This window comes from Larimichthys crocea, chromosome XIII (assembly GCF_000972845.2).
Source record: "Larimichthys crocea isolate SSNF chromosome XIII, L_crocea_2.0, whole genome shotgun sequence".
Taxonomy (NCBI): Eukaryota; Metazoa; Chordata; class Actinopteri; family Sciaenidae; genus Larimichthys; species Larimichthys crocea.
The window spans coordinates 33998077-34017621 of record NC_040023.1 but is presented as its reverse complement, the minus strand read 5'-3'; the positions used below and the strand labels follow the sequence as shown (position 1 = coordinate 34017621).

Genomic DNA, 19545 nt, shown 5'->3' with positions numbered 1-19545 from the left:
GTCTGTTTGTTTTGAATGTGTTCTGGTGGATCGATTTGATTGTTTATATTCCCTTCACTTTGAATTTGTGTGGCCGAAGCTTCAAATATTCATTATTGATTCCTTGCAAAGCTCCAGAGGCCCAAAAATGCATATTCAGGTCAGCCCTAATAAATATGACAACATCTTTGGTGCTTTTGCTGCATCAATTCTGATCCTTTGTTAAACTATCCATTGTGAATCTGACAGTGTTGGAGTATCCCTTTAAAAAAGGGCATGCAGTGATTTAGTATTGCACTTCCACATTCAGGGTCAAGCTTTCTCATGTTGTAGCTATGTCTTCCCTTAGATCCTCCCCGCCTCATTTTTCATACCTACAGTTTGTAATGCAGGTGTAAAAAGTTTTTGTTTAAAGCCCCAACTGAGATTACTCAAGTTTTCTTCTCAGACTTGACAACAGAGCCACAGAGGACTGCATTATACAACCATTTTTACAGGCCGTGTAGTATTCCCTACAGCTAGTAAATTGACTTTGACACATAGTCTTTTGTGGAGTGGCTCTTTAAGGGGAAGATCGGGGATAAATAGGTCAAAAATCAATGTACATCTACAGTATGGGACCATGGTTCTGTAAACGATCATCCGTGAAAGGTCAATTTACACAAATCCCAAAGGAGCATATTTACACTCACCCCTGGTGGTATCCAGCCATGCACACAATCTTAGTTTTATGCGCTATGTGTGTCAGTGCCACCACCCCAATACGAAAGAAGATGAATGGATGTTTGAGCAGCAAAGACAAAAATCCATTCACCTCTTGTGCCGGCATGAATCTCCATGTCTCCAAACATCAACACATAAAACTGAAAATCAGTTTTATGTGTTGATCCAGCAAGGCCACAAACCACAAAACGAGAAAATGTTCTTTTGTTTTGTTGGGTTTTTTTTGTCACTGACCCTTTAAAATATTCCATACTGGAGCAACAACACTGACACGGGCGTTTTTTACTCTAATTAGATACAGCAGAGATGCAGCGAGGCTCTTGTACCTATAATCACTGTAAAAAATGTAACAAATCCACAAGAAAATGATTACTTCTGTGCAGTGGTAACCAGTGCTTTATACATAACTTGGAAAAATGGAAAGAGCAGAAAGTAAGACAGATTGCAAACAAGCCTCCTGGTTACCACAAGAAAAGCCTTTTATGGGTATTATTAGAGCAGTTAGAACATAAAAAATAACTCTTGTTTTATGAGTTTGGTGCTCACTAAATGATTTAAAGCTTAAATAACTGTTTTCTCTCTGACTTAAGATAGATAGTCGAGGATCTAAAGGCTGATTTCATTTTTAAGGAGCCGTGTTTTCTCAGGATTTACAGCTTTTTGAGAACATAGATAGTTTTTTAATATATTTTGATATATGGAAAAGTGTGGGTATCAGAGCGTGACTGTCAGCAAGTTAAATGTTTTTTTGTTTTCAACCAACTCAAGCCCTGAAGTTTGATGACGTCGCAGGCTTTGCTCACTCCTTGATCTTGACAACTAATAACCCAAAAGACAAACAAGTAAAAAAAGAGTTGAGAGAAAGTGTCTACTCCTGCAGAAAGACACCTTAAAGTTAATATCAGCCGAGTTCAAATTTTAAGAAATGGCATTCCAAAGTCAAAGCAAGTGAAAGGAGCTTAACGGCGCTGACATTGTTGTCACTCGTTCCCTGAATTTGCTTGCATCCCCGGCTTTGAAGAGCAGCGCTTCACAGTCTGCAGGAATAAAAAAAGAAAGAAAAAATGGGATTAGGGCCACACACACACACACACACACACACACACACACACACACACACACACACACACACATCACAGCATCGGTGTGGCGGGAGGGGTGTTTGAAGAACGAGTTTTAAGACATAGAGGAGGAAACCTCAATCTCACACTTATGAACATATCGTGTGTGCAAGGTGCAGAAGATGTTTTCCTCTGGGTTCACAAGAATCACTTTAGTGGTCGACGCAAAAGAACACAGGATGCAGATTTGTAGTTTTTTCTTCTCTCGCACAAAACCTGCTGCATTATTTTCCATGTAGTGTTTTCTGATTTCTTTTGTGTGCAAGCTGCGGCCTGCGCGTCGTGCAGGGAGCTGATCATTAATGTGTCTCGCCTGTTCATGATATCTCTATCGTCTCTGACTTAGGTGAGAGAGGAGGTGACCTAGATAGGCGGGAGAGTAATTTGCACTGTCCCTGCAAGTGAGAGATCCCGCCCGCTCTGTCAGACAACGTGACGATGATGCCGAGAGATCCAAGATGGAGGGAGAGGTTTCGGTTAGTAGGGCACAGTTGTTTGTCAGGTGTAGTAAGATATTAGAAACATGTAAAGACATGCAACTGAAACAAGGTTTCTGCAGGTTTCAAGAAGTTGAATTTAAGGTTTCTGAAGACCTTTTTTCAGACCATTATGAATGCAATTTGCTGAAATCACCAGTCATCAGTGATGCTCCTGATGTGAAAACAAAATAATATTAGGTGATGGCTGGTGTCTGCTGGTGGCTTAATGTTTTTTGTTAATAGTTTTATACCCCAAATTTCTAATTCTTGGTGCAGCAGGCTTCAAATTCATAATTTTACAGTCTTCAACCAAGCACTAAATGTTCTCGAGCCAGATCTCAGCCATATCAGATGAAAGTAACGGAAATCATTCTGGCTTATTACTTCTAAAAGTGTCCGTTTCTTTGACGAGGATTTGTTTTGCAGTTGCTACAACGTGATCGATAAAAAAAAAAATCCAAATGCAAATGTATTCATAAAAAGTTCATAAAATTAAAATGTATTTTTTAAAGATCTGAAATCAGATTTAGGACATATTAACTACTAAAATTCAGATTATTGGATTTTAGACTTTTTAAGGATCTGCAGAAACCCTGAAAAATGTAGCTGTTCTATCATGAATATGGAAAATAACATTTACTCAAGTACTGTAGGTAATAACAAGTTTGAGAAACTTACTTACTTTACACTTCAGAGGGAAATATTACCCCACATTTATAAAATGCTATCGTTAATAACTCATTTGCAGATCAAGATATTTTATAAAAACTTACAATAAGCTGATTAAATACTCTACAATGAATTTATAAAGATTAAATCAGTGGTTTGTAACCTTTTTGGCTTGTTCAGTTGGGGCATTTATCTTCTAAAGTTATTTCTCACAAAGAAATTAGATTAATGGGTGGGTATTTAATGACCCATGCATTTTTATTATTATTATAATCCTTTAGGTTGGAAACCACTAGATTAACCTGACTGTATATAAAGAAGTTAAGCAGTATTTTACTGTTGTAGCTGGTGTAGCATATCAAGTATGTATCAATTATAATCTAATAATGTAATACATAAGAATATAGTGCCAGTCACAGGGGGCATTTTTCTGCAGAACAAGTACTTTTACTTTGCTGTGTCGTACTTTTGCTTCAGTAAAAGATCTGAGTCTCTCAGAATATGATTTAATATACTATAGGTACTGTGCTGAAGGGACATCAGGGTGAACCAGTGTGGTTTGGGTGCAGTTTAACTGATGTGCAAAAAAAAGCTGAGTCCAAACTGGGGTAAACATGACACAGAAACTGGCTCGTCTTTGTCTATTGTTCTTCTCTCCTCCAAAGTAGGTTGTGGTTTAAAGGAGTCAGCTCAGTTAACCTAAAAAAACATCTGTTTTGTTTCTAACTAACCTGCAGGCTAACTTAACAAAACAATAAGCACAGATGTAGGGAGTCAGAATCTGACTCTGACCCGGCTCGTTTCATATAAAATAATTAAGGTGGCTGCTTTTAAGTCAATGATTTGTGTCTCCACGTAACCACATTTCAATCATCAATCATCAGATACTGATATTTCTTTCCCGCAAACGTATGCGATAAAAGCTTTTCACTGACAGCACAGGAGGAACACTAAGAACTCCCGAAGCGTTGGCTCATGCTTTGTTTTCCGAAACTACCTCACCATGTGTTACCAGGCTACATAGTTTATCCTTGACTCAAAGGTGGACTAATGCCTCATAAAAAGTCGAAAGTTTGGATGCACTTTGGATGTCTTTTATTAAGCTGAACTGTAGATGCAGCAGTTTTAAGCAGGGGGGGAAAATAAGGTCCCTAGATGGTGTGTGGCTGTAAACCTTATGCAGCTAGTGATATTTTTAGATCCTGTAGAACAATCAAAATCTTCAGAACAGCTACGAAACGACCCCACAACTACAATTACTGTTGCTGTCACTCAACTTTTAAGCTGACGTGGACAAGAAGTCTTCAAAGTGCGTAGAAAATCTGCATTTGATGATCTACAGTTACATCTGTTGATTGTATGAAAGCTCCAGAACAGTTACTAAATAGACCTTGTGGTTGATTATATGTTTTTTGGGGGGGCGGCTCTCGACTTCTTAGGGCAACTAGGACCCAACAATAAAGCTGAATCATTGATAACTTTTATATTCTATTATCTAAACACAGAACTGAGAGGAACAGAATATATGTAAGAAAAAAGAGCTATTAAATAGTTCTTTCAGATGCCTTTGAAAGGGCCAATCACTCTTAGAAAAGGTTATTTCAGTGCTTTTAAAAAACACAGTGAATGCTGAATTTTCTGTTGCTGTGACAACGCTCCAGGCCAAGCGAGCCTATCAGGAACAGTATCCGAATGCCCTTTTTTAAAAAGTATTTGCTTCATCATTACCGGACTGTGTCTGCAAACCTGTTGACCCTAGTAGTCTGCAAAAATCACGGCTATATTCAGAGCTGGACAAACAAAAAAAACAGAATTATGGTTTGTTATGTCTTGCCTTGCAGAATCGGTGGAGGTTGGGGGGGTTGAGAGAAAAACAGTATGGTGGTGTTTGTGTTAAGCTGACTGAACTTGAAGTTGACCTGTAGCTGCACTTATGTGTGGCATAGGCCTGAAAACAAATGTTGTCTTAAGGTTACCAAACGCTGGATAATATCTGGGATAGAGAGGAGGTTTCATCATCAAACGCTTTAAGATTCGATGAGGGTTATTGCCTCTGCAGTTGTTGTTCTTGTAGCTAACTGTGACAGTGACAGTCTCTGACATATTCTCCCCTTCCTGCTGAGATGCCCTTTAGCAAGGTGGTTGCATCACGCCGCTCCGAGGTGTAAACGTGTTTGACTGTGTGAAGAAATGATCCCAGGAAAAAGAAACTGGATTTAATTTAAAGTGGTTGTTGTTGTTTTTTACAGCTGCTGATACTAGTACTAATACTACAGCTTCTCTCTCCTCTTACCCTGTGGTCCTTCTTTATAGTCACACAGATAACATCGAAGACAAAGATGGAGGTGATGATTGTTTTTTTAGGCTCGCAGGTTGGTGCTGGAGTGCTGATGCAGCGAGGTAGCCCTGCGTAATAAGTCAGAGAGAGAAGGGGGAGCTACACTCCCGGGACTGTGATTAACTCTCACCTACTCCAAAGAACAGCAAGCCATTACAGAGAAATTATTTCTCAATTTACTTGCCGGGAAAAGCTTTGAAAGAGAGCCTCTTTCTGGGAGTGGTTCCAACACAAACCCCCTGAAAAATGTAGATGCACCGCTCCCCTGTAGGAACTTTAAAAGAAAAAAAGTAATGCTTGGGTAAATAATGTCTGGAGCGGTGTCTTGTATTCTAACGATTAGCTCTTTGTAATCTACAGCGTGATATGTGACTGCTTTAGGTCTGTTTGTGCACGCTCTGTCATCCTGACCAACAGGAATCCGTGGAAGAGCAACGAGGCATTGTGCGGTGGAGTGGAGTTAAGTGTTTGGACTTGAAGTCTGTCTCATGGCAGAAAATGAGCACCGCATGCCGATCAGTCTGAGAAATGCCGTACGGCTACCCACTAGGTACAGTAAAGTACCATTATATTGCAATATTGTGCCATATTGTACTGCAATAAGAGTTATAACAGCAGTAGTTGTAGAAGTAGTTATTGTAATAATAATACCCTTAAGATATAGAGTGGTGAAAAATAGAAAAAGTAAGAATAGTTGTTATCAAGTCTAGTAGATAATACAACATATACACCGATGTTGGTATTCTAGCATTATTTGTATCTCAGAGGATGATATGTTACCTAATAATAGTGTTAGAAGTTTATCTTCCTCCTCCAAAATATGTTTTTATATCACATGAGCATGTGATTTGAGTGAACTGAGCCTTTAAAATGTTATTTCCAAGTGTGTTCCTGCTGTAAAAAATGGGATTAATACATGAAAATATCTTTTTTAGAGTGAAGAAATGCAGGTAAACCAGCAGAAAAGCTTTTATTTGCAGCTCCAAAATAAAAGCAAGAGGTATTTTTAAAAAAAACAAACTACAACAACATGCTCATGTGTGTTATAATCTGGCTCTCCATAATAGAAGCTGATGATGAAGGGCGTACAGTACATCCACATGAAAAACCTCAGCCCGGTGCTGCTTTAATTAGAGGAGACTTTCACACTTCACAGTACAGTGAAGGCTAATGTGTAGGTGTGATGTATTCTCAAGTCTCTGTTCCTGTACAGTGGCGCTATGAATAGACTCTGCGAAGTTCTGAGGTGCGCTTCGTTCATGTTCGCTGCCTTCTTGACTCACATCAGCACTCGTACGTCACCACAGTCTAACGGTCTGGAGTTTATGCAAAAAAATAAAATAAAAAAAGATAACGGCCTCCCCTGAGCTCTGAGACTTTTATCTCCTTTTTTTTTTGTGCATATTTCAGAACTTTAGGGCGATCTTCTGGAGAGTGTGGTCTCATAATAACTGGCAGCACTGTGTGTATGTGTGTGCGTGCATGCGAATGCATATGTTGTTGTAGGTGTGAGCAATCTGACTGACACGCGCTGAGGTTTCTCATTTTCAGCAGGTGCCTAACACGGCAAGAATGGCAAACCACAGCACGCTTCCTCTACGAACAGTTTCTTTACGTGTGTGTTTGTGTGTGTGGGTGTTCTGAAAGTTACATTAAGTAACTTTCAGTTTCAATAACTGACTTTTCCCCCCTACCAAAGTCAAAATAAGCTTTGCATAATAAATGTTTGCGTTATTCTCGTTTTTTTTTAATCAGTCGACTCATGTCATGTTTATTTTAAAAGCACAAACGGCTTTAAAAGTGAGCTGTTTTATATGAGCAGTCTATTTGTTCAAGGACTTACTGTGCTCACACAGAGTTGTCATGAGTAGACACGGTTGCCATGTTGACTCATGGCAACCGGGGAGTTTCTGTAGCAGTTGATTTTGTTGTGTAATCATGTGTTTTTTTCTCTGCATACATTGCTTTTGACAAACAACCTCTGCATCCGCACACATACACACATTGTGATAACACACATGATATCTGGATGGACGTCTTGTTTCCTCCACAGGGTTTGCAGGTGAAGGCAGATTATGTTCCTCTGCTGCAGTCCCTGGCCACGTATGGATGGAGACTCACCTGTGTGCTGCCAACTCCTGTAATCAAGACTAACAGGTAATGACCCTCATCTAACGATTAACATTAACTAATCTATGCCCTCTAACGGCCCCTGTTGGAATTCACCAGGAACTGCAAGAACAGCAACTTGAAGCTTTTGTGTTTTACCAAATAAAACCAACATCAGATCTCCGGCACTTTCACTGAAGTAAAGGAGATACCTGAATGTCAAATGAGTCAATTACAGATAAATAACAAGTATTATCAGCAAAACTGCACCTGTAAGATCAAAAGTAAATATACTCATTATGTATTTAGAGTGCAAAATTATCATCTGTATTGTATTATTATCAAGTGTCACTGATGAATTGGCATGTAAGCAGCATTTTAATGCTGTAGATGGTCAAAGCGGGGCTGATCAGAAGTTTGTTAATACACAAATTAAGTAGGAGTAGAGACTCAAGGAATGTTATAGCACCTACATACATAAAAATGAATAAAGATAACTTGAACATTTGAGGAAAATATTAAAGATGCACGGTGATAGGAATTGTTTTGAAAATAGAAGATGGAAATAAGCTGAAATGGAATAAAAAATAATGCGAGTATACCTCGCTGTAAGCACAGTACTCGAGTAAATGTATTTTATTATGTCCCAGCACTGTTTCTGAATTATCTAAAACTTTGCTGGACTATCCCAAAAAAAATAAATAAAAAATGTCACCAAGCTTGAAACAAGTTTTCACAGGAAGACAAGGAAGTCAGTGCTGAGTCACTTCAGTGTTTATAAAGAATTATTTCATTCATTCATTTATTTATTGTTAAAAGTTCTGTGAAAAAATGGAAAATACCTCCACCACCATGCTTTAGCTCTGCTGTCTTATTATAAAATATGAAGCTGAAAACTAAGCCTCGTGTAAAAAGTTACTCCAACTTCCAAAGAAACTTGTCGCAGGAGCACATCTACTGTATATCCCACCTGTAAAAAAAACTGGAACACTGTAACAAGTTATTGTTCAAAGAAATATGGCAGCTTTTTTAGAAAATATTGACCTAAATCTGCTCCGGCTTGGGCTGAGCTTCGAGTCGAGCAGCAACTCTGACTGTTTGGTGGAAAATCTCTTCACAGAAATGTAACGGTCCCCTCAGCTAAGCCGGCGCTGACTCATCACTCACTCATCACTGCTATATATGAGTGTACATCCGCTTATGGTCAAAGGCTTCACATGTTCTTCAGGCACCCCCCGAAGAGCTTCACTTCAAAAACAGAATTCGTTCGTCACCATTCTGATGATGTGCCGCACTAGTCACACATTTCATTTCAGCACTGATTAAGTCTCTCTTCAAACCACTTGTACTGCAGAATATAGAAAGAAAATATAAAAACCAGCATAGTTCATGTTCACAGACTTGTTTTTTTTCTTGAAATGCAGTCAGAAACTGTTCGAGGAGTTCGGTCACAATCATTACAAATCAGAAAAACAGGAGTTAAAGGACCAGTGTGTAGCAGTGCAGCTGGTGGTTGCAGCCGTCTTGCCTCACTCTTGCACCATGGTGGCTGCAAAACAAGCAAAAACACCCCCTATCTAACCCAGTGTTTACTTTGTCTCTTCTGGGCTACTGTAGGAACATGGCAGACTTCATGGAAGAAGGCGTATAAAACATATCGATTTCTATTCTCACTAATGAAAAACAGAGTTATAGAAGGATCTATTAGATTCTATTTTGCACACAGTGGATATCTAAAGCATAATTAGCATACATAACAACATAAAATACATGGATTAGCAATAAACTAAACGACTAAATTCTCCTGCACGGATCAACAATAACAGATAATATTGCAACACGGGAACTCTGCGAGTGGATAAAAGTTAGTGAAGTATTTGTGCAGATTTGACAAACATGGGCGTGGACGTAACAATCGGCCGGTTCAACTTTAAAACCGCTGTGCAGCTGACTGTGCCACAGCAGCGGTTGCTATAGCAACAGTCTCTTCAACTGAAACCAACTGTTGTTGTCAGAGCAGCAAAAGAAAAGAGAGAGATATCACAAGTATAAGTATAAGAAAGTGCTGTTCTGTGCCATGATTCATAATAAAATCCATATTTTTATCCTTCAGTAAAAGTCATTGTCCTTGACCTGTCCAAAAAAAAAAAACACTTCTAAAGTTCAGCTGGATCTGTCATGTCAGTGTCAAATACTCCATTTCCTGCCACTCAGCGCGGAAACGCTGTCCGGGGGAAAGCTCAAACTAAAAAAAGAGTCTTGTCTCCCATCGCTTATAATACAAGAGCTTAAGATCTGTGAGTGATCTCAGGAGGGAAGATTACAGCGACCAATCTGAATGTGCAAACAGGCCGAGGGAAACTATTCTTTAATGTAACGCCGTGATGTGTCACACTGATGCAGTGCGCGTGTTGCATTTCCATCAGGGCGCTGACTGATTGTTTGCTCTGCTCCCACTTCGGCTGGTCATGTTTGGTGCTCCTTCATAGCATATCTGATTAATTACCTCTCTATTTTCATCCTTTGTTGTTTTTTCTTCCTTCCCTCCCTCTCTCTCTCTCTCTCTCTCTCAAAATGCCACAACACAACAGCACAACATGGCTAATTAATCAGAGTCGGCCTAGATACAGTACAAGACGGAGCTCATTTCTCTCCCTGCCTTGAAAACATTTTGCACGCCGAAATAATGGTTGATGATCTCTTTCGGATTAGCAATACTCATTACACTTGTTTTTTTTTTTGTGATGTTGACTCCTCCATTTTTTAAATAGCAAATTTGCAAAAACGCATTCCTTTTGTAGTCGGAGGCTTCTCGCAGACTGCACTTCATCTGGAGGGGTTAGATAAGTGTCAGTGATCTCAGCGGCGTCTGAAATTAATGCTAACTGGTGCTCAGCGGCTTCTCCACACAACATTAATTCATGTAGTTGTCTCGGAGCGTGCATTTATGTTCGCCGCATTCAATTAACGCAGATGCATTTTTTGCTTTTTTCGAAGAAATATTTAGGTGCAGCGTTTGATGCTTGAATGTGTGTTTTTTTTATTTTACGCGGCATTTTCCCCCAAAAGCTGAAGCCACCAACTTGTACGTTCACCCATATTTGACACAGGCTATTGCTGTTCTGTAGGGCTTCGAGTTAAAATATTGCGGCTGACACTGACAGCCAAGAGCAGGCTCAGTAAAGGCCTGTAATTTTCTAAGCCATCCACTGCTCTCTTGCTTAATGGGCTGGGGCTTTTGCTGGGTATTCCGCTTTAGTTTTCAGCTTTGAGTCACCAGGAAGCCATCCAGCATTCTTGACAGCCTAGAAAATAGTGTATGGATAAATGGTGGAAGGAAGTAGGTAATGGAAAAAAGAAGTTGTGGTGGGCTTTTGATGGTTTAGATAGTAAGCCTTCTGCTGGAGCCGTCTCAAACCCATTTGATGTTTGAGAAAGGGAAGATTTGTTACGAGCTTTTAGGGTTCTGCAGTGATCATAAAGCTGCCATCTTTCCTCGTGTGCAAGGCTGAGCAGGCAGCTTAAATGTAGACAGCATCTGACCTTTGTGTGTGTGTGTGTGCACGTGTTATTGAACTTGTGTCAGATAGCAACACAGGACAACATATCTCCTTTTTAAGCCATGTCCGATAATAGCGAAAGATAATAGAAGGGGGAAAAAAGGCAGAAACAAACAATAAAAGCGTCACAAACGTTGGCTCGTGACAGGAGATGAAAGCAGATGAAAACATGAGAACACGCTGGACTATGAAACCGAGCTGTGCATGGCAAAGATGAGCGAGAGTGAGCGTGAGAGACAGGAAGCCCACTCAGAAATGAATCTGCATTTCCTGCCGCGATTAATCTGTCAGCACGAGCAGATTATCCCTCTCAGAACACAGGAGTGTGACATGTGCAAGGGATGGAGGATTATATATTTGGGGAACTGAGGAGGGAGGGAGGGGGGAAAAAAAGGAGAAATACATGCTCTGGGAAGCTGAAGATGTTCACAAGTTGCACACAGACATTCACACAAACCTCAAGATCTGCCCTGCTGCGTGTGAAACTGTTTCCTTCCAAGACTCAAGGGGGGAAAGAGGGGAAATGACACTGACAGATGACAGCAGTGAAGAGGTTGGGCCACAAATGTGAGCCTGTATCTATAAACTGTCAGATAAGAGTGTGAAGCATGAGAAGAGGCCGGCGATCATTTGACTATCTTGATTGAAGGTCAGAAAGCATGTGAATCACTCCGTTATCCCAAGATCTCTGACAAGAACTCAAATAAATTACGCGTATTTATCTTGGCGCTCTGCAGCGATTTTTCCAAGCAAAGAAAACAATACGTTTTGAAGAATCTGTCAGTGTTTCGTAACTAAATGTTTAAAATCAAGTGGGGAAAAGCTTATTTCTATCTCTCAATTGCATTTTTTAATCATTTCTAAATAAATTAGGACCGAGAAAGTTTGATTAAAGATGAGATGAGATTATCTCAGAGTCTTGTTTAATTAGATCTTCTCCTCTCTCCCTGTCTTCATCTTTCAGCGATGGAAGCCTGTCCACCAAACAGATTGTTTTCCTGCAGAGACCCATCCTGGGCCGAAAGAGAAGAGAATCAAAGGTACACGACCTCACATTCCTCTCTGTATTTCTTTGATAAAGTGTTGGGGTCTCCCACCAGTCGTTCTTCCACCTGCTTACCATAATCCCAAGGCCAACATCACCTTTTGCCACCTCCAGTTCCACAGCTGGTTTTGTTTTAGGTAGCCAAACACATACAGCGCTGGAAAGAATGTGAACGGGACTCTCCTCTGTGTTTGAGATATCACAAACAGACAAATGTGTTGTTTGGGGAAGCAGGGTTGGTAATGCTTTCTCCACGACCCTGAATAGTGGCGATAACCTCTAAAGCTAACCTTTGTCCGCAATGGAATGAATCCATGTTGACGCTTTAAGTGACCCGAATTTAAACCGCAATCACAACAACAAATTTAATAGGACCTAAGACTTGGGGAACCGCTAGTGTTAACAAGGTTTTCTTGCCTGTTTCTTTGCAGTTTATCTCGGTTCTCTCTACATCCCTGCAGTGTGTAGAACCCTGCATAAGTTGTTCAAGTAATTGGGGACATATTGCATTAAATTTTTTGCCTGTTTGTTTGGTCAGACTGCAAAAGCCTCGAGGCCACCAATAACTCTCCTCAAAATGGCCTCAATTTCCTTCCTGGCATCAATGAGACTCATTTGAATTAGCTCGTTATCCCGGTACAATATTAGATCCACAGTGATCCATTCTTAATTAAGTCTGCGTGTACTGCTTTGTGCCCGAAAGCATATTTAGAGACTTACAATGCATTCCACTAACATGCTAATGTAAACTTGGAATGTTTCAGAAATTGATCTTCAAGCCCCGAAGCAAGTCCAACAAGAACTGCATCAAAGACACAGCAAAGAACAAGAAGAAGAAGAAAACAAAGGATGTGGAGGATCCCAAGATCCTCGACGACAGAGAAAAGGTGGAGAGAGAGGAAGACAGGAGTAGGGATGAAGGGGTGAACAAAACAGATGTGGAGGCAGCGAGAGAAAGCGAGACATCGAAAGACAGGGGAGTGAGTCGCGAGGAAGATAGAAAGAATGACGATGGGATCGAAATCAGCGTAGAGACTGTTGAAAAGAGAGCCGGAGGAGCAGAGATGAAAGACAAAGGAGCAAAAAATGGCAAAGACGAAGAGGGAGAAGAAAAGATAGCACCGGAAGGAGAGGGATCAAAAGTGAACGGAGAGCCTTTAGAGAATGGCGAGGTCCAGGAGGTGACGGAAATCGTGGCGACTGTCGAAACACAGAGCATGACCAAAGAAAAGTTGGAGCAAGGCGTAGCGGAAGTTGTGACCGAAAACGGGGTCGAGACAGATGAGGAGAAAGAGGACGCCATCAAACGCAAGACAGAAGAGCCAGCGGGAGTGGAGGTCATTGTCAAGGAGGTCGTGGCAGATTCACAGGCCACACCGACTAATCAAAGCCCAGAGGAGACTCAAGAGTAGGAGCCCCAAGTCCTCTCAGTCAAGGTTTTTCCCCCCCTGCCCTACCTCTTAAATCCCCCCTTAAGAACTGGTTCACAGTGTTGTCCCTGATCCAAATTAAAAAGGGGGCTTCAATGCCCATCGCTGCAGCATCTTTCATAGACAATTCCCCCCCCTGCAACCTGCCACAGTATAGCAACAGAACGATTTCATGTAACCGCAGACATCAGCCCTACTGTATAACCACACGTACTGAATGTATATATCCAAAAACAGGAGACGCTGGTGCAGGATAGTCAACGAGGAGACACTGGAACGATGCCATGATGAGGCCTGGTCACACCGACATTTCAACAGTTAGTGGGTTTGTTAGGAAGTCAAGTCTGACACACAAATTTGCACCATGACAGTGTTAAACTTTGAGGGGGGATGTAGACTCCATCTGCACCATCTGCTTTCATTTAACCTCTCCCCAAAGTCTGCAGACAATTATAAGACAGGAGCTGATGCCACAAATACGTCTTTTGAATAAACCGTGTGACTTCATTGTCTCATTAGCGACTAAGATAACTAGTAAACTCTTTATTGAATGTAATTGAGGCTGACAAATGTTAGTGTGGTTTAGCCCTGTCTGTGATCGATGCCTACGTCACCAAGCCTTTTAAAAAACCACGGGGGATATAAACGACGCTGTGCCACTTTCTGGTGTGACCGGGTCTTTAAGGGGAGCGATGAGCGTTAGGTGATTCTCATTAATGTAACGTGTGATTAGGGTTGATTAGATAAACTGAAAGAACAGCAGTGATTTGAGATATCACGCCCCACGTAGGTTCTGATAGTTCTACACAGATGCAGCATCTGTTACAGGGTGTGCTTTCACCCGAGAGGTGAGCAGCTCCTTGAGTCAGCTGCAGAAAAATCCACGAGGCAGAATCTTGACAGGACACAGGCCTTTCCTCATCCACACGGCTGACTATCTAAAGGCAAGGTATGCTCAGAAAAAAAGCTCCTTATGTGATCATCTGCCGTTCCTTTCGTTCTGTGCGCCATCGTTAAGTTGTAAAATGCGGAGAGGGAGAACTCGGAGGAGAACGCCGGTAGAGGTGATGGGAAAGGCGTTTGTTGCGACAGGCAATCCAAAGTCGGGTGAAGAGATAATTGTTTACGCTGAGCTCTAAGCCGTCAAGTGCTTCAAAGAGAGCCGATAATCACTCTTTGGTGCGGTGTGCTAAGCTCACCTTGCACACAGAATGTTCCATATTCAAAGCCAAGTCAGATAAGGATGTGAAATTCAGCTGAATGCTCGCAGCTCGAGGGCACAACTCATATTTAGATGCACCTAGTTAGCTTTGACATACGGGAGAGAGGGGGATTTATTTTCCGTGCAAAGTTGCATTTTTAATTACATTTCCAGTCAATGGCCACAAACAAAAGCATTTGTCAAGTGTGGAAAATAAAAAAAAAGGTTAAGCTGTGTGGTCAGGACTGAGCCTTGTTGTTTACTCAGATATCGAGAAAGGAGAAATTGAGACAAAGAACGACGCTGAGAGCTAAAGAGAACAGACCACGGAGCATAAAGAGAGTCAAATAAAAGAAATGAACGGGCTCATTTAAATTAACTGCGTCTCACATCCCCCCGTTGAGATTTTCTTTATTATTTTACCTCCAGCTCTTTAAGCACCTCTTACCCGACATCATTTCTGACAATAAGCAAGTCATAATGTGCCGTTTCACACGGCATCGAGTAGCTTTCCATTTTTTTTTTTCTTAAAAAAGGAGGGGAGAGTTGATGGTGAAGGGGGGGAAGGTGGCGACATTCACGGTGTAGAGCTCTCATTAGCTCACTAATGGATTTTTTCAGTGGGGTTCCTGTCAGGAATCATGCATTTATAATGGGGGTCACTTATTGGGGGGGGAGGTATTGACAGCATAACACCTCATGCCAAGCAACTAGCCTTGAGATTTACCGGTGATGTCATAGGGAATCATTTTTGCACTGAAGAGTTTGCGAAAACACGTCAAGTTAAACTTATTTATTAAAAATGTACACATTCGGTTAATCAAGAACTTAAACTACCTGCTGTCCTGCTTTATACAGACTTTAATTTGTCATAATTTGGATCTTTTTGTTTTATGAGAACAGATGATACCTTGGTGTATCCTTTTTTTTTTTGTGTGTGGGTGGGTGGAGGGGGTGAAACTCTTCAATTACACACAAGTAAGATCGATTATGCTGAATAAGTGCTCTCTTTAATGAATCCAACCCGCCGCTGAGATTTCTTTTCAAATGTAAAATGGCAAGTGTTTTTTTGTGTAGAGTAGAATATAAAAACTGTGACCAGCTTAGCCTTATTACTATACTGTACATGGCCCAACAATCTGCTTTTAGAAACGTCTTTTAGAGGCACAATGGTGATTTTAAGTGTTATATGTTTGTTATAGTCAAACAGGAAGGGTTTTGCTACAAGTTAAGTGTTGGTATTTTGAAGCTGTTTTATTACTGGCATTCAGACTGAGGGGGATAAAAGATTTGAAGTGTTTGTCCATATGAAGGTAATTTGTTTTTAACTCTTTTCTTTTATTATTATTATTAATTGTGAATGTTCTGTTTTTTAAGTCAAGCGTTTTGACGGCGACTTTGCGTTGCCTCTGCTGTTCCGCTGAAGCTTGCTAAAAAAAAAAAAAAAAAAAATGTATTTCTGACTGACGCTTCGAGCTACCTCCCGAGGGCTGTTGTTGGTTTTTTAAACCGAGGGGTCACCGCCTAGAAACATATGCTCCTTGTCCTCTCACCCTCCACTATGACAGAGCCCAGACCCATGAGCATGAGGTCATCGCTAATGGCAGACAAGGTCAAAAAGGTCACGTTTGAGTCAGGATGGATTTTCCACAGCTGTACACAGGAGTTTGCACGAGCACACGACAAATAACCACTATATTGAATTAAGATATGAAGTCATATCATAATATTCTCTGTGGTATTTTTCTTTTGTTTTTCTTTTTGTTTTTATTTGTCATTCTCTCAGCTGCTTTTTAGCTTTCAGCTGTCTGAGCTTTAATAAGCACTTATTGTATTCAAGAGATATTTTGTGCTGCCTCTCGCGTCAGAGGCTCCCGAGGAGCAAATAAGACTCGGCTGTCACTTTCACACGTTTCTCAGACGTCTAAGTATGAAAGGCGATACCCGAAAGACGCCTTTTGATAGCAGATGAGATCATTACGGATATATATTCGAGAAATTTCCCCGCTGAATCCTGGTCAGCTTATTTTCCATCAGATTTAATCAATTTCTTCATTTTCTCCCAACGTCAAGATAAACTGTCATCTATCTGTTTTATGAATATGAATTCATTTCCCAGCCTTTTCTTTTTTTCTTCTTAATCTAAAACTGTGACATGTATTCCCCTTTGGCATCCTGTGAAAACAGACAAATCATATCCCACTTTTATCTACAAGAGCAAAAAGTTTGGAAAATCACATGATCTCATGTGACATGACATGTTTTTTTGGACTCCCACCACATTCCCACTGGACATCCACAAACACGGACGATTGTAACCTTGACGGAAAAAAAAAAAAGTTACATCCGCCCGTCCCACACCTGAGGTCGTGGCCTTCGGGGGGCCCCCCATTTCTCCCTGATAAGGGCTGATTGGTTGTAGCGCAGTCTGACCTCTGACATGAGTACACTCCAGGGGACTGTGGGTAATTGTGTTTTTTTTTTGTATTTTTCTTTGTCTGGTATTACGAATAAGAAAAACACAGACATGGAGGGGGGGGAAAAAAAGCAAGGCAGGATCTGACACGTCATCAGTTAAATGATGCTGAACCATGTTAACGTAGTCGTCCGTGAAAAGAAGGAGACCTTTGACTAATGTTAGACTTAAATATACATTTGCAGCCCTCTACTCATTTGTGTAAAAAAAAAAAAAAAAGAAAGAAAGTAATATACAGTTTCCTGTCTTATATCAGCATAATTGTCTCTGAGCCTCAATAGTGGCGCTGGTGCAATCGTTCTTGGTCATGCTGTAAAAATAAATAAAATAATACAATGTAATGGTTCATTTCCTGTGTGCTACTATGATGTGAAACGGGCAGAGTAGAAATGACAGAACATGATACAATAGGATGCCGTCATTTTTTATTTCTTTTCTTCCTGTGTTGTCACTTTAGCTTGCTCACAGCCTCTGGAAAATGTATTCTTCTCTTGTTTTTTTGTCTCTGATGTTTTGTTTTTTTTGTACCACCTCGGCTGCCGTCTTGAATGTTGAGTATCTTTGATCATGTGCTGATGTCACTTGCGTAGCAGTGTTTGCTATCAAGGCGGGAAAAAAAAGTATTCTAAAAAGTATACTAAAAAGTATGTCCACATTCCTATTGTTCATGACATCTGTACAATTTGTATATTATAAAATGATTTATATTTAATGTGTACATGTGCCCTGGCTTCTTTTTGTGTCAAAGGAAATACAGCATCTGTTTGTTGTAGGCAGCTACTATTAAAAAGGAACTTGGAACTTTTTCAGGATTTAGTTGAGTCAATGAGTCAAATCTAGAGCATTTTTCCAGTTGGAGAATAAAAATATACGCAGATAGATACTTCCTGCAACCACTTAAAGGTCCAATATTGTAGAAACTGCCTTTAATGTCACCACCATCCAGGTAGGCCATAATCTGATACCTCTGATTGGCTTAGCCATGTGTCACTCAGTTAGCTCTCATTAATATCCATCCATTACATTTTTTTTTTATAACTGCTTATTCTTATCAGGGTCGCTGGAGGCTGAGGCCCGTCCCAGCTGACATTGGGCGAGAGTCCCCGGTTCATCACGGGGTTGACACATAAAGACAAACAACCGTTCACACTCACATTCACACCTATGGGGCAATTTAGAGTCACCAATTAACCTGTGTGTCTTTGGACTGTGAGCCAGATGGGACAGAAGCGTCCCTCGGGGGAATTGGAACTAGAAATACTCTCGCTGTGAGGTGCTAACCACTGCGCCACCGTGCCGCCCTGATTAATATCAATGGGACAAAATGCAACACAGAAGGTCAGAGGGCTCCGGAGAGGAGAAACTATACCAAGATGCTTCAGGGTAAACTTCAAATAAAACAGTGTGAACGTATAAAATATGGGACCTTTGAGTTAAATCTGAGACATGTCAAAGAGAAGCATTAAACTTTTAATTATTTGGCGAAATCGTGTTTCTTTCCACACATCTGTGCATAAAACTACACCTCTAAAACCAAGATGCTTGGTCGCTATATAGCAAAATCACACTATAGAATATTACCTACACTTGTAAATGACATAAAGGAATTTATATATAGCATCTCTATAGGGAACTGTCAGCAGAGCAGCCTCTCCAGTCTCTGAGATACTCAGAAGACAAGCCTGAGGTTACAAACCCTCCCAGAACCAAGACCAGATTTGTGTACTGCAACCTTGAGAACCAGCAGACACAATGGTTAGTCCTTCAGCTAGCTCTGTGTCATTAACCAGCGATATTATTACTTTATCTGACATGTCGTGTTCTAGTTCTACACAAGGACAGTCCCCACGCTGCCCTTGGAGAAACACAGGAAATAAGTGAAAGATGAAATGATAACTCCAGTCCATTGAACACAGTGAGAATACAAAAACTGAACCCAAAGACCCAAATCACTGTTTTCTCTAAAAATCTGCTCCATCTGGTTATTGCCTTCATTACCGTGGAACCCTTCGATCAACTTTATAGTTATGACACACCACAACAGTGCCATTTATTTCACCCTCATATCAAAAACAATGCCATTCAGCCCCAAACCTGTCCCTCTTGCATCAATATTTCACATAGAACCAAGGCCATAATAACCCTACGGTGTTTATGAACACAACTATATTTACAGTTGAGTCCACACAGCCGGTATGATCTATCAAGAGCCCAGGGGAGCGTAAGGTCATTAAGTGGAGGGCTTTGCCCTCCACCAAAACCACAAACACCGCATCCATTCTGTTCACTACAGGAGGTGTTAATGGCTCTTGAGGCAGATTGGGGACCGCCGGCGAGCCGCTAAGCTGGTCAGAAACACACTGAGCCTGCATGGTTTGGATATTAAACTTATGACCCGGGGCGTTACATCCTTGA

At 40.8% G+C, this 19545-nt stretch overlaps 1 protein-coding gene across 1 annotated transcript in view; it reads left to right on the top strand.

Moving 5' to 3' along the window:
- Positions 1 to 17846, top strand: part of rftn1b (raftlin, lipid raft linker 1b) — a 108335-nt gene extending 90489 nt beyond the window's left edge. The window contains exons 8-10 of the mRNA XM_019279111.2: positions 7363 to 7466; positions 11943 to 12018; positions 12788 to 17846. Of these exons, the coding sequence (XP_019134656.2) occupies positions 7363 to 7466; positions 11943 to 12018; positions 12788 to 13435 (828 nt within the window). The 3' untranslated portion in view covers positions 13436 to 17846. The remainder of the gene's footprint in view (positions 1 to 7362; positions 7467 to 11942; positions 12019 to 12787) is intronic.
- Positions 17847 to 19545: the final 1699 nt, after the last annotated feature.